Raw genomic sequence first — 16,439 nt, 5'->3', positions numbered from 1 at the left:
TTATGAAACAGTCACTCATTGTTTTTGTCAAGTGTCAAGTCAATCTGACAATAAAAAAATGCGAATTGCAAATTCAATCCAATCTCAAACAATTTCGTTGACGGCTGACGAGTGAAAGCAATAATATTGTTGGATAACTGCGCGGTGTTTACGTGACAATGCCATAAAATAAAATACTGTTTTTAAATTTGTATTAGTATAATTTGATTATTATTTTCAGTCAAGATGAAATTCTTTAACGTTTTGAGTTCTAGCATATTTCAAATTCTTTCATTTATCTTTGTTATAAGTTATCTTCTCGGTTTTCTAAATTTACATTTCAGCGACAAAACTAATTACTGTGTTATGACTTATATGTTTGAATATCCGCAGTTCGTGGTTAGTATAAATGATCGGACAAACCAAATTTAGGAATTAGTAAGATGAATAACATTGTTATTATTAATCATTCATATTTTTAGCGATTATCCGTGCCAGAAAACAAGATTTACCCCCAATATGGATTGTATGCATATAGTGAAGGGCGATTTACTGAAAAAGCTAGGAAAATGTGGTAAGTATTCACTTTAGCACTTATCAATAAAATATACTTTTTTTTTAAATAGTTCGGTATATAGAATTTAAAAAAAAGTATTTAGGCTTGAATGATCAGGATTTTTCTGTCTGAAATTAGTTTCCTTTTTACTGTAAGATGTGCGATAGAAACTAACTCATAATATTTAATAGTTACCATGTCTTCATAGTAAAAAACAAAACTGGTTACTAAAACTAAAAGTTTAAAGTAATTTGTTTCTCCTCTCACATAAGTTAAGAAAGGCATATTAGTCTTAGCTAGAAGAAAAACAACAATATACAGAAAAATTTTTGCCAGCCTAACAGGTATTCAAAGACCTCTCAAGTTAAAAAAAGATGTTTTAACTCACAACTTACAATTGATACCAAATTGAATGTATTCTTATTTAATATGCTATGTTTGTAAACAGGTTTGATGGTGTACCAGTATTGTTTATACCTGGGAATTCTGGCAGCCACATGCAGGCCAGGTCACTTGCGTCTGTAGCATTAAGGAAGGCCCTCACTAAGGGCTATCAATACCACTTTGACTTCTTCACACGTAAGGGTTTTACAATATCATCATAAAAATAATTATGTAAAACCTCTTTGAACCCTTTGAAATAAAAAGTTGCTTATTTATGTTAGGCTGGCTATAAACCATGGCTTTATTTTTGTATTACATTATGATGGTTTACCAGCCTATGGCTTTGGCTTAAGTATCTTAGACTATTGAATACAGAATCAAAACTGGAAATTTAACTAGTTTTGCATATTTAAATAAATTACTGTTGAAAAGAAGTTTTTATATCTTTAATTTATAATAGGTAAAATACAACTGGCTTACGATTTAAAATACTGGTTCCATTCACAATAATAAAACCTTGTTGCAAATTAATCCACAGTTAATACTATTTTTAGTCAGTTATAATGAAGAGTTATCTGGCATCTACGGTGGGGTGCTTCAGAGCCAGACCAGGTTTGCAGCAGCCTGTATATCAAAGATTTTAAGTCTATATAAAAGTAACAAGTACACCAAGACTGTACCAACTTCCATCATTCTCATTGGACATTCTATGGTAAGTCTTTCTTTTGCCCTTTTGAGGTAATCGAAACATCATTTTCAACTACAGAAAGAGGTTGTCAATAAAACAAGACGCGACGTGTCATGGGTTCGACCCCCGGGTAGACCAAGCGTTTGAGTGGTTCATAAGTGCTGTTTTCGGTCATTGTCCTTAATGTTTGCGACACAAGAATGAAATTCCTAACAGCAGGACTCGTCTTTACGAAAAGAAGATAGAGAGAATGTGTCTTTCTCCCATTGCCTTTTTGCTAGTAAATAACATTATTCGTAAACTTTTGTTGCCTATAAGTCCAACGGTGGCCCTCGAGGCTGGTGTGATTGAATTGAAATATTTTATCGAAATGAATTACGCGACAAGTTAACCGAGTTAATAAATTGAAGGTCTTTTTTGCGCCCAGTAGTCGTTATCGTTATGTCTTTAAACTTTATCGCTCGGCTACTTGCTCTGTCTACTCAGTCAGTAATACAGTTCCATTTAAGTATTCGAAAGTTGACAAGAACATGACGTATCTTCATCTGTAATAATGACAAGATCAACGAGTTAAAATGGCTTTGTTTGTACACTTATCGGATCAGTGTCAATGACTTAGGTACTTACTAGAAATTGGTTTTATCTGTTATGAGAATACCCTTCAACAGGTGTCCAGAACGAGGAAAAACAATGTCTTATGTTATGCCAAAATTCTGCAAATTCGATTCAAAAGAACAGTTTCCTTATGTTTGTAGGGAGGACTTATAGCTAAACGTCTTTTAGCATACCCGAGTACGCTTGACACGACAGCTTTAGCCATTACTTTGGCGGCTCCTTTAGAAGCGCCAGTTGTCAATGTAGACGCCGCAATGGATGACTTTTACATGCTAATGGACTTGGAATGGAAAACGTACATTCATAATCACCCGTTTATGAAAGAGAAAAAGGTCTTGATCAGCTTTGGGAATGGACCGCGCGATCTTTTAATGCCGTCTGGTCTGACGTCCTCAAATGACAGCTTCATTAGTGCTTTGGTGAGTCTTATAAACCAATATCTGATTTTACAAAAACAAAGATCTCTGAAATATCCTCATTTTTTGTTCTTAGCCATATCTTTGACATAATACTAAAGTGCTAATCTAGAAGAATCATAAGTATAATTATTTATTTTTAGTAATTCCTAACAGATTCGGTGAGAGTTGTATATGTAAAATGATTCTGCGAAAAAACATTTCAGAACTCCTTTCAGAAAAATGACAAACTTAATTACGTGGTAATCAGTGAAATTATTTCAGACGACCTCTGTGCCCGGTGTATGGGCATCCCCCGATCACGTATGCATTGTCTGGTGCAAACAATTAGTGATGGTCATCAACAGATACCTTTTTTCTATCGTTAACCCGGACACGGAACAAATTGTTGAAGACGGACAAATATTAAAGTCGAGAGCAATACAGTTCTTTAAGGTAAGAATACAATAAATAGGAATACTCCTTGTCTAATACTCTTTTTCACTGTCTTATCTCTGAAGAAGTACAGAAGTGGCGCCACTAAGACATAGGTTGTTAACTGAACTACTACAAGTCCCGAGCTGCCCAAGTACTGCTAAAGTATACTTGATTTTGGGCCACTTATAACGTAACTCCTAAATATATAAGTATTTAGCACAAGATCCGATAAGGAAAATTTGAAAAATGATAAGAAATCCACAAGTCACTTCTAATTAGCTCTTTAAATTACTGCATATATGGCCCAAGATTTCACAAATACGTTAAGTAATTCCTTGTCATACGTCGTTATCTACTCATATTTTCCAAGTTATCTTGATAAGATTTACTTTAAATGACAGATTAAAAGCAAATACGTTTTCAGGCGAATCGATCTATGACGTTGAGTCCGGAGATACCGCGTGCTAATGTAACTATGATGGTGGATGCTTTCTGGTATGAGGACAACAGGAGGATGTACACAATATCAAGGCCGCAGATTGATAAGTAAGTAGGCAACAGTTTGAGTTCATAATTTGCAATCGACCTTACCTTGCTTGCTCTGCAGTGGCCTTTGAATAAAGTATAGATTAAACAAAGGACGGTTTTTTCTGATAACCGTTCTCGAAAGTACTAAACTTATTTAAAGTAAGTTAAAAAGAAGTTGCTATTCCGTTCTTCCTATCCCTTACCGTTAAGGCGGTTTCTACCACCTACACTTTAAGAAATGTCACAGTAATTGTAGAAAGCGCGCTTTCACATATTTATTTTAATTTAGAGCCTACGTACGTACTTACTTTTTGTCCAATTCCTAGGAATATGTACATTGTATTATCCAAAATGCATTTAATCCCACGATCCCCGTTAGTTACGCTACCTTATTGGTAAATATTTCTCCGCTCCGCGGCCTCGCTCCGCTTCAATGGAGAGGCAGCCAGGCGACGTTTAATAGAGTAACGTTAGTAAATAAACGGATGAGGGCGAGCGGTCATTTCATTAAAATAACCGTTATTTAACATACTATTTCAAAATATATAAAGACAACGAAAACGTAGAAGACATTTTTTCCGGGTGGGATGTCACCATATGCTCCCACTTTGAGTTGAGCCGGAGGGAGTGTCAGACTTTATCCACTAAATCCCATCCCATGTTCCTTTATTTTCCCTTGTGCAAATTCCCCTTAAAAAAATACGTCTGATACATTTAACAGTCTGATATTTCGAAAAATTGTGTTTTGCATAGTCGAGTAAGACAGTCTTTTCTATTGGAGACAATTTGTCTAAAAGGATCTCGCGCTCTAAGAATCTTTTAAATTACACATCGGTAACATTGACCAATGAGCATTAATCTTCAAAAGCATTTCATGACGCTCACCTGTCTTCACGAATAAGGAAAATGATTTGCATAATCGTGATTGTTTTGTTTTGTTAACCCAGTGTTTACCTTATTACATAATCAACAAGATAGCGGTACGCGATAACAGTCTCAAGATGTTAAAAGGCCCTTAATCTCAACATTAAAGGTGTAATAGATAAATTTGTTATGACATATTTTGTTTCATGTGTTTCATTCATATGTTTCTAAGTTGTTAGTGACTATAAATAAGTAAATTGCTCTGTTAGAACTGTAAGAAGCACGTAAAATTTAAGCATCGGGTCTCTTTTCTTGTGCGCTAAAAAAATCTACAAATTCTCTTTAGCAAACGGTTGCAACCTGGATAAGAGACCTTAGTAATAGTGCATAACGGAATGGGTGGCCGTAGATTTGCACTTTTTTTTTAATTTTATATCCACTATCGTCATTTCACACTTTATAATACCGACTTACTATGTTAAAGTCCAAAAGAAAACTTCCAAATACTATATCTTATGAATGACTTTAATTTATGATTTCTTGGCGTTGAGTCTTTGGCAACACGATACGTGAGTTTGTAATCGTGATTGATTAATTATGTTTAAATTAATAATTTATCATTACTGCTATAAGCATATAGTAAATGATACAGATTGATTTATTATTCCTAGGTCTCTTCTCATTTTGCTATGCAAGGACCTGTAATGTTTGCCTGCATTTGGTATATAAGGGCGTGTTCTCAAAGCAACGCCCTGTACGTGAATCTTTATTAGGTCATTAAAGTTTTTCTAATTCATCTCGTAGATCTGTTATTTGGCACCATTCCAGAAATGCACGAAATGTGTATTTTAAGATTGTAATATTACGTCAATGAATATTTCCGTTAACACGTAGTAAATATTCTACTATTTTTGTTCCGTAAATTGCATAACTATGCAATGATTTCGCTGTTGAGTTTTAATGCGGCCGTACGACGAAGAAATCGTTCGTTTTTAATAAACCGTAACAAAGTCGTATTCTTTATCTAATCGCTTTTCCAGTTCTTTTTTAAGTGCTGGTATTATTATTCGACGTAAACTGAAATGTATACCAGTTCTTGTATGTTTTTTTTTCAATACGTCATATTTTAGCTTAGCTTACTTGAGGATTGATTTGTAAATGCATTGCAAGATAAGATTGTCTCTGTTATCTATAATCAGTCGCGTATAGTGCAATGGTAATCTTCTTTACACTGTCATAAAGTAACATCGAAATCGATCGAGCCTTTCTGTAGATTGAGTAGGTACCTCAATTTTATCATGACATCTTCTCTAATTTTACAAGTTATGTACTTCTCACTAAAACTCACTGATTCTTACACTGGTTTAATTGACTTATTCTGTGAAGATTAAATTAACCAGTTGAAAGTTGTGTGAATACAAATATAGCAAAATAAATTAATCAATATCAAGAACGATATTTTATACTGATAATAAATAGTTATGTTAACTATGCAATTATTTCTTTCAGAATGACATACTTAATGATACGACTGGTCTCGTTTCCACAAAATCGATTCGTAGCTATCGAAGCCGTCAACGTGGAAGACAGGGACTGGGTGTTTGGATGCAATGCTAAATATTCATACAATACGTACAGATACTGGTAAGATATTATTGTATGTTATAGTAATTCTAATATATACATTCATGTAGACTGATCGCAGACAAAGAGGTGTGGCTAAAATTAGAGAGTGATAGAGAAGAGAAAATGAACGTTCGGCATTAAGACCTTGCTCTGCACACTAAAGTGGATGGGGCGGCCTGGTTTTAAACGATACCGTGTTAAAAATAAGTTTATTTTTATATGACCGGTTTAAGATTCCACTGCTTGGCAAAGGGTTCCCCCTTTCTCTTCTAGACCTCTCTATCTTTTGAGATTTCTGACCCGCGTATTTGACTAGAAAAAACTTACTTTTACAAGTCATTACAAAATTCAGTTAATTATTTTCAGTGCTTCGGTTGGTGATAAAATCATTGACCTTTGTATAGATACAGTTATCAAATGACAAAATGTGTCAACACGTTTTTCTGTAATTTACTATTAAATATCACTCAATAAATGATAAGGTTGCGTTCTATCGCTCGATATTAGCTATAAAGAGATAAGTAGCGATACCGAACCGTTATCTACTCGTCACTTTTTCAGGATGCATTGTATTGTAATGTTAAAAACACGGGTACTTTGGTGCGTTTGGTTTAACTTGGCGCTGTTCCCAAATACTTAAATGATTCAAAGGTCACTTGAGAAAACTGTTGTATCATTTAAGTATGAAATATACTCGCGAAAACAATCCCAGAATAGTTGGGAAAATGCTAGGCTAGATGATGAATTGATTATAATGCAGATGCAACAAAACTTTATTACACTTCATATTTGAGTTATAGTTCAAAATAATAGCCATATCCCAATACAGGATGTGTTGCAAGAGACAGAAGATAACGATATAAACAAAGGGAGGCCTATGCCCGTAATAATGATGATTACAAAACAATACTGAATTCTATTTATTTTTCTTGTTACAGTAGAGACGCAACATCATTATCTGAATTGAGCCGATGGACAGGGGCTGCCGCAGACAACGGCAAACGTAAACTGGCCACGATCAATTTACATAAAATTAAAGAAGCACATCCCGATTGGTCACATGTTGTCGTCAAAGTATCGCCTACAAGGAAACCGGTGAGTGTGACACAATAAGTAATAATAATAAATAACATTTGTACTTGACTTGTAGAAATTGCTGACATTTTCGCAATATAATGGTAGTGGGAGAAAACCTTGAATACTTCATGATACTTTGCGATTTTAAGTCATATGAACACTTGCAATATCTAAACGCGCCAGTGGGTAAAAAAAAAGGCTTAGGAAGGACCATGGGTAGATTTTAGCAAAAAGTCTGACACTCCCTTCCGCTCAACCCAAAGCGGGAGGAGTCATTTGATATTTGCCTATCCAAAAAAAATTGGTTAATCGCAATGCAAAATGGAGTGCTTCATCTCCAAATTTGGCAATTATGGAAGCAAGACGGCGCAATATACTGCGCGTAGCGGCTTCTCGCTTCCTCAAACGCAAAAATATCTGTAAAAAAGGTTTCACTTCATAAATAAGAAACCAGACATGAAATTTGGGAACTCTTATTTTTATTTTTTATATCATAACATCTCAAGCAAAAGTTTGAAATGAATCTCTCCCTATTCTCAAATGATTTTCTCTGGCACTGGCACAAGTGATGAGTAACATTTGTAAGAGGGACCTTCCGTCATTGCTGTGAATAAGGGAAAGGGCAGATATTTTAATCATAGTGTAGAAGATATTTTGGCCCTATTCCAGAACTTTGCTAAATGATTTGTTTGCCTTTGAAATGTCAGCTTTGTGAAATGACATTGAAGTATAATTTCTAAAATTATGAATTGGACTCTTTTGTGCTATTCTATGTCTGATTATCTTAAATTAGGTGCATAATATGAAACAACTTTCTCTTTTTGTTCACATAACGAAAGTTAAAGGTTTAAAAAAGAAGGTTATAAATAGTTGTAAATGGTAAAATGATTGAAGCTCAACATATATTATAGTACTAGCTGTTGCCCGCGACTTCGTCCACGTGGTTAGAATTTTCCCCGTTTTTAGCACATTTTCCATTGTATCTTCGCTCCTATTAGTCGCAGCGTGATGGTATATAGCCTATAGCCTTCCTTGATAAATGGTCCATTCAACACAAAAGAATTTTTCAAATCGAACCAGTAGCTCCTGAGATTAGCGCGTTCAAAAAAACAAACAATCAAACAAACAAACTCTTCAGCTTTATATATTAGTATAGATTCAAATTTGTGTCATCGAAAATTAATGGTATATTACCTAATTTTAAACAGTATAAATATAAATTATGTTAAGCAACAGTACTAAGTACTATGAACAAATGTTACAAAATAACATCTTTACATTTTTAAACATTAATCTGTGTTCAGTGCTTTTTGAAATTGACCCTGGTTTAGGTTCAATAAGTAGCTATAAATCATATTTCCAAAATAATAGCACGTAATAAAAAAGGCTTACTATTAGGTAACAAAGTAAACTCGTCAAAATTCGTTTCAACACTTTGTTTACCCCACTTCATACACTACTTCAGAAGTCTAAAAAACCATTACCATGGATACTAGTATTTTGACATTTCCAGCTTATTTACAGATCATATTAAACGTGGATATTAACGACCATGCGTCACGAGTAATAGATGTCGATCTTCAATATCTCTGGTGGTTCGGAAGATACCAGATCATATCGGAGACGGAACGCGAAAGCCTGTACTACGAGCTGACACTAAGGAACTTTAACACTGTTCATCAAGCATTTCTATTGTATGTAGAACCTACGCCGAGTTGTAAGGCCCAGTACCACGTATCGGCTGAACTGCATGTACCTTGGGCTGAAAATCATGAATATTATCATTATTTTACGTGAGTATCGAACTTTGTTTAGTAGACTGTTTCTGTTACTATGCATGGCCTCTCCTCATACGTAGAGAAGGATTACACGATGAAGATACCAAATTTGATCCCCACGCTTGTTTACTGCGTATTGGAATTTAGATCATCAAAGATTACTGTAAGAAATAAGCATTATTGGATTAGTATTCACATATTTAAAAAGCCTATGGAATTTGCCCTGGGGCCTAAGGCCTAAAGTTTCCGTTTCTCGACTATAAGAACGGAAAATCATTCCGTTGGTCTGAGTTCCCGTTAAGAGTATGACACTCGCCTTCCCGAAGGCGAAAAAGTCCTCTAGAAGTCTAGAAGTCTTAAAAATAAGGGGAACATTTCTTCCTACTGCTACATCTAATTATTTAACTTTCTTTTCCAGTCTCTTAAAACAGTCTCCAATGAAGTTAAGATTATTCAAAACTAATCCGAACGTAACAGACAGTTTGGAAGTGACTGAACATCCAAAGATAACATTACTATTGGATCCACAATGTACGTACAGAATAAGGTGAGTGTTAACTAATGTTTTGAAAAGTTTCGGTTCTCTAATTAATTCAAGAGTATAATGTTCAGAAAGTTATTAACATATCCAAGACCATTCACAAAAAATATATCCAACTGATTTTTTTTATCAAACCAATTATTTCTGTATTTCCGAAAAATTTAATCAAATAAAAAAATAATTTGAAGATTAAATATTATGAGAAGACCATCGTTTTCGGAGCAATATAAATGTAATAATCTTTAAATGCATTATCTTTAAACTTTTCAGCATATCTCAATCCTGGTACCTCCGCCTCGCGCAGATGGCTCGCAACTACAGCCCCGTTCTCGTGCCTTACATGACAGCGATAGTGTTGCTAGCGGCAAGAAGCAATCTCCTACAGTTGAAAGAAAAGGGCGCGTGTGTGTCATTACATAGTGCGCTTATTAGTGAAGGTGTCAAGCCTTATTACGCTTTACTGTATGCGAGACTTGGTGCTGTTATATTCTTGTAAGTATGTTGGTTAGGCCTAATTTGAAGATCGTTTGTGATCAAGAAATTGTGTGCGCGTGACAAAAAAACGGGTATATTTCAGTGGTACATATATTTAATTACTAAAGTTAATTTTAATTGTTGCTTTAAACTGGTTTTTAGTCGCGTTTTATTTTTAAACAGAGTTTTTTATCATATGTATATGTATTATATGTTATATGTATTTTCCAGCTCCATTCCAATTTTCTCATTTATATTTGAGAATGCAAGCTGGAATAACCTTGAGTTGCGCTACTTCATAAAGTCTCTGCTGGTGTTGCCAGCTTATTTGACTGCCTTGGGAATATTGCAAATTGCCGCGGCAGCTATCGTGGCAGTTATGGTGTTCTCTTCACAAATAGCACATCGATTATTATTTCGGTATGTATAACTAAAAACATTTTACGATCGTTTTTAACAGTAGTAGTAGTTTGTGTATTTTTTTAGTTTTTAGGATTTTTTTATACTTAAATGGCTGCTCTTTTTCAGTTTAAATTATGTTAAGGAATTTTTAGTAAGATTCCTTCCTTCGTTATTAACAAATAAACAAATGAGCACATTTTTCGCATTAGTCTCTTTTATATCATCATGATAGTTATTTTGAGATTTTTTTTCCTCAAAGAACTACTCCCGCAGTAAGGAATTTAATCCTTGTGTCGCGGGGGTTTTACAAACATACACATCACATGCACAAAGACACTGAGACTCAAAATAAGCATTTGTGGAAAACAAAGAAAGACAAATGCTTGTCCTACGCGGGGATTGAACCCGCGCGGCACGTCGCGCACAGTGGGTTTGGTGTGGTGACCTCAACCACTCGGCTATCCGGGCAGTAAAAGCAATCTGAATCAAACTTTCCCCATTCTTTAATATCTCTGCACTTTTTCATATTATAAATGATGATATGCTTAGAATAATGTGTCGCGGCGGGCCGGGGCTGGCGGAGAAGATGGCGGCGGGGCTGCAGAAGGTCCCGATGCTGGTGAGCGCGGCGCTGCTGTGCGCGGGTCCGCTGGCCTGCGGGGCCGCCGCGCTCGTCGCCGGCGCCGCCTTCTATGCGTTCATGGTGAGAATGGACACTTATGCTTGTAAAATCTTAGCTTGTAGCTATATAGCTGCTAACTGCGTTTAGCTACAGGTGTTTTGTTGATTTGCAAAACAGACAATTTCTGTTGTATTTTGAGTTTTTTTTTTTTTTTTTTATTGTTGACGCTGTAACTCCATTTTGAAATAGAGATTATAACTACATATAACTAGCCTATACACAGAGAACTATCTCTATCAGCACTCGAATACTTTACCATCATATTATAGAACATTCTTAATTGCTCACCAAATAGCGGTTTTATGAAATGATCTATTGCATGCAGCAGTGAATTCCAATAAACATTTGAATAGACAGAGAAATTGTGTAACAATCGAAAAGAGAATAACCTTGTTTTAATAAGTCTTATATAATTTACAGCTCTCCAAAATGTACGAAGAATACTTAGAAGACTACGTCTATAAATTAATGGCGAAAATATTTGCAAGAGTGCGTCGTATATTTAGAAGCAAAAAACCAAACAAGGAAACCGAATCCGAACCTCCGAAAGCTAGTACATCTAGGGAACAACTCAACGATGACAGTAATAGACAAACAAATGGCAAAACAGTCAATGATTCTAAAGACAACGTTGCCAGTGAAAAAAATAAGTGTGAATGTGATACCACAAGCAGTGAGCCAAATAATGATAATAATAAAGTGAATGATGAAAGTGGTGAGAAGCCTTGTGACGAATCAGAAGATAAACATGCTGAGGTCGATGAGGACCTCAGCTCTTTAAATTTCCACATGATGATGTTCTCAATGTGGTTAGCTGTGACTCTAGTCAATGTGCCAGCGTTATTAACGTGGGCTAGGAACTTTTCGTAAGTTAAATTACAATTATATTCTAATAATTTTATCAGACATATAGACAATTTTTCGATGGCGAAATCTGATGTATTTTGAGATCTAAATTATCTGATTGTCCAATCAGCCCTAATTCGAATTAGAATATAAATATAAACAATAATTCCTAAAGGTTTTTGTACCATTTTACCCAATTCAGATTTAAATTTACCTTATTTCCACTATCTACATGTTTTTTGTTATTTTGCAGATACAGTATGGTGTTAAAACCTGATACATCCTACCACACAGGTCTTGTTATGTCGGCTTGCTCCACTTGCGTGTGGCAGATGAATTTACCAAGAAGAAATTTGTGAGTATTCTATTGTTATATTTTTGTTATAATGAGTTTACGATTGTTCTGAAATGAGTATGATATACAATTGCAAATAAAATTTCAATATGTTACTCAAATTAGAATATAGAATGATAGATCACTTCCCACACCTTACAAACTTGATTTTTCGAATGAACTGTGTTCTGATTTTCTGAATTCGCACGGTAAAAAATTATAAAAGTTGAAATAGCGGTTATCCGTAAGTCCGTAAGCGGTAAGGGTGCTAAAAGTAGCACATATCAACAGACATTAAGATTCGTAATTTGAATAATGAAAGATATTAAATAAATCACTTTGTTTTCAGGAGACACTATGATTCTGTAGCAGCTTTATTATTTACGATGGCAGTATTTTTATTAGCCCTGGGTCCTCTTTCACTCACTATCGTCAACTACGGAGTTACATTCATGTTTGCTGTCATAACACTGCAGCAAGTTTTTGATAAAGAGGAAACAGTGCCATCTATTGACAAGAACAAAAATGAAGAAAAGACTCCGACTAATGAACAAAACCGGGAAGATAATGCGGAGAATAGAAACTGTGATGATGATGATGAGTTTAAAAAATTCTTAGAAAGAGAAACAGTACGAGGCCCCGATTTAAAACTTGATGATTGTGTTGTGTGCACTAGTAGTAAAATGTACAGAATATTCAAGAATATGAAGGATAAATTCAGTGCTACTGAAAATTTATAGTTGTGAGTTAGACCTAGCCGTTTATATGCCTTGATCTCTTATTGTACATTTGTCTGTATCCTCGTGAATGATGTAGCTCCTTTTGGAAAGTTTGAACGATATTTTAATATATCATCTATTTGTTCAGTAGTCATAGAACCAGAGTTTTTAAAAAATTACTTGCAGTGTGACCGCATCTGACAAATACAAGCCTTGTTAATATTTTTGTATCATACCCTATAAGATAGCTAATTAGTGGGGAAAATTGTAATAGACTGATATCTTAGGTACTTGATTACGGGTATATTAATTTAATTGAAACTTATGTTCTTAAATATGTTAATAGACAAATCAATGGTGTAATGTAATTTGTCAATAGATGCGGTCATACATTGTGTAATTGAATTAGGATTTTGTTATTAAAAATTCAGCAATAACTCTCGAAATTCAAGTCTAAGAACGAAAATTGCCTTAAAGTAATTAATGTTATATGAGGCTTTCTATCTATAGGACGTGTATTTTAATACGTATTTTTTTGTTTAGTGGACTCATTCCTAATTACAGCTATTCGTCGAGATTACTATATTCTAGTTTTTTTTTATTTTGTTTTTTACTAATCTGTATAAAACTAAGCCATGATTATTAAAACAACGCACTTTCACTTGGGCTAGTCAAGGATGTTTGTAAGAAAAATGTTTATTAAAATGTTAACCTAAGTACAGACATTAAAAATTAGGTTGTTTTTTACAATATACGTGAACCAGTTGCTCTTGGTTTGTATAAAAAAAAAACATTAGAATGCCCATTTCAGCATTCGTTTAAATCATATTTTAGCCAATAGTCAATGGGAGTTGTGAATTGTACAAGTACACACAGTTTAATGTATTGAATTGTATTAAACTGCATAATAGTCCCCCACAGCATGGTCTAAAAGATGCTTAATTTTATTGATAATACTGTAATAGAAAAAAGAAAAGAAATTTCAAAAGGTGTAGGTATATGTAAAAGTCTAGGTGCCTTAATGCATTTTAATATGACCCATGGTTTAGTTAGAACATAGGGAAAATTTATAATAGCTGTTCCATTTTAGCTTCAGATGTCTTCCAATTAATCTTGCACCACTTCCAAAAAGTCAATTTATCACATCTTAAAAGCACAAAATATTTATAATCAATAAATTAAGATTTTAATCATGAATGCAATATCTTATTGTGTAGTAGTTTTAACTTTATATACCTTAAATTGGTAAATGGGACTGGTGTGATAAATACAAGAATTTTATTAATGGTTTTAAAATGATATTCAAAATTAACTAATTGATTGTTGTGTCTCAACTGTTTCATAAATTGTAAGACAGATGTTTTCAAATAAAAAAAAAATAACACATGTGACAGGACTGCAGGTAGTGATCCATTTTCAAAATTAAACTTTATTCACCCCATCAGTCCCATTTACCCTGTTTACCTTTAGTAAAGAAAATACTAGTCTAAATAAATTTGTAGCATAATGTATCTAATTTAAATAAGTAAAATGTGTATGAACTCAGATAAAATATTAACTGGAAATGACTTGTACAGTACACTCACATATCTGAAAGGTGCTTTAATGATGAACCACCATAGTCCATATTTTGTGGTAATATTTTTTATTTGTTACCTATACTTTATTTTAACATAAAGTTAGACCATTATAATATTTTTTCTCATAATTTACATGTATGTACACCTAAAAGGCCTTTTTTTTTTAATTGCTGCAACTTATATTGCTTGTATAAATATGTTATATTTATATCTGATATTTCAAATAGAAATTTATAAATGTCTTAGGAAAGGCCTGCCAGGAGAAGTATAAATTTGATATAGTAATAAAACCATTATGAACCTTATAAGCTATTTTATTTGAGAGTAAAGAAATACACAGCTGTTTAGAATTCCAATTAGGGTCATGGTATTAAACAAATTTGGGAATAGTAGGGGTAGTACTACTATTTCTTTCCTTTTTTACCCGATGGTTTCTCTTCTGCGTTTCTGGGGTTCTGCCAGTACAACGGGTTGCGGCGGTACATAGGCCATGGGGGAACAGTCAGGATAGCAGCTAAGATGAAACCGGCTCCCAAAATGTACACGGATTGTGAAAACTGCTGGACGATGTAACCCCACGCGAACCCAACTATACTGAACAAAGTTATTATCGCTCTGTAAAGTTTCTCGGCTTTGGCTTGGCCAACGTAGTCAATATGCGTTGGAATTGATGTGAAGAAATCCATGTTAAGTATTAATTTAATAAGAAAACGATATCGCAAACCCGACACTACCACAACAAATTATGATTTGACAACGTCAAATGACACGTCACGTCATGTAGAGCATAGATAATACATATAATACTGGTATAGATGAGACACTGACAGATCAGTTCTTTTTTTCACTACTTGCCCTGTAAACTAGATGGCGCTAGCGTCTGTGAAGCGATCTATAGCTATATGTATGTATGCACTCATCTACATAATATCTATAGGTTGCTATAGGTAGTTACGCATAGTACAGCATTTTTGCCGTGTATAAAATGTACTAAAGAGAAAAAAGAATACAACAAAAATATAAAGATTTTTCTTTATTTATAAATACGGATAATTTATACAATTTATTAATTAACGTCTACAACGTATTGAAATTAAACCACTTTTACTTTGACACATTTTTACTATTATAATTTACTAAGTAATATGATTTTCTGTAGAAAAATTAGTCTGTAATAAAATCGTAATATGGTTTAATTTCATTGGCTAACATTCATAATACACTTATGGTATATTACAATCACCAATTAATTCACATTAATAGAAACCATTTTTAAATTATTAAGGGTATAATTGAGAACCTTCTATTTTATTTATCGATGTAAATAAAGTAGATGGTTGGAAATGGCCACCCATCAAAAATCACATGATTTAAATCAATCAAATCATTTAATTAACAATAAGGTTTTAAATGCATTCACATTATTTCCTTTTTTTATGAATTTTATAGAAATTGTATGCTTGTAATTTAAGTATCGTTATTATCAAAATCAGCAATTTTTCCTGTTAAAATTCTATTTACACCCGTACACCAACTATTTACAATTAAGTTGATGAACAAATTAATTATATAATTAGTTAAAATCAATTTATGTTCATCGCATTGAATAATTGAAAAATCACATCTGCAATTTATAAAAAACACAATTATTATTTTTTTAAGTTTATTATTTCGGGCGATCAAGTCTCAATCATAAAATATATTTCATTAAGTAATTTAATAAATGAATCACATGTGATTTTTTTGTATAATCAATCATGCAATTAAATGCATTAGGATCAATTTCTTGTTGAAGTAAATCAACAATACAATTACAATTTTTAAATATATTAGATTTAGTTTTTTTTATTATATATCCAGGGTACATATTTCTTCGCTTCCGAATGCAAAATCAAATTACTAAAAATAATTTGACTCATTGTTGAAATTAAGG

The 16,439-nt window shown here is 33.6% G+C and overlaps 2 protein-coding genes across 2 annotated transcripts; one reads left to right on the top strand and one right to left on the bottom strand.

The window, feature by feature from the left end:
* The first annotated feature begins 2 nt into the window (after positions 1 to 2).
* LOC113491921 (GPI inositol-deacylase) lies at positions 3 to 14,808 on the top strand. Its single transcript, XM_026869137.1, has 17 exons — positions 3 to 378; positions 462 to 553; positions 984 to 1,114; positions 1,474 to 1,631; positions 2,363 to 2,641; positions 2,903 to 3,073; positions 3,480 to 3,601; positions 5,957 to 6,091; positions 7,012 to 7,168; positions 8,675 to 8,943; positions 9,347 to 9,475; positions 9,740 to 9,961; positions 10,175 to 10,363; positions 10,895 to 11,048; positions 11,448 to 11,893; positions 12,127 to 12,228; positions 12,557 to 14,808. Exons 1-17 carry the CDS (start codon positions 226 to 228, stop codon positions 12,945 to 12,947), a joined length of 3,300 nt encoding a protein of 1,099 aa, XP_026724938.1. The 5' UTR covers positions 3 to 225; the 3' UTR covers positions 12,948 to 14,808.
* LOC113491930 (signal peptidase complex subunit 1) lies at positions 14,805 to 15,260 on the bottom strand. The gene has a single exon (XM_026869143.1). The coding sequence runs from the start codon at positions 15,190 to 15,192 to the stop codon at positions 14,911 to 14,913; it is 282 nt and encodes a 93-aa protein (XP_026724944.1). The 5' UTR covers positions 15,193 to 15,260; the 3' UTR covers positions 14,805 to 14,910.
* Positions 15,261 to 16,439: the final 1,179 nt, after the last annotated feature.

The sequence above is a fragment of the Trichoplusia ni genome, chromosome 3 (genome assembly GCF_003590095.1).
Source record: "Trichoplusia ni isolate ovarian cell line Hi5 chromosome 3, tn1, whole genome shotgun sequence".
Classification (NCBI taxonomy): Eukaryota; Metazoa; Arthropoda; class Insecta; order Lepidoptera; family Noctuidae; genus Trichoplusia; species Trichoplusia ni.
This window is presented reverse-complemented; position numbering and strand designations above follow the sequence as displayed.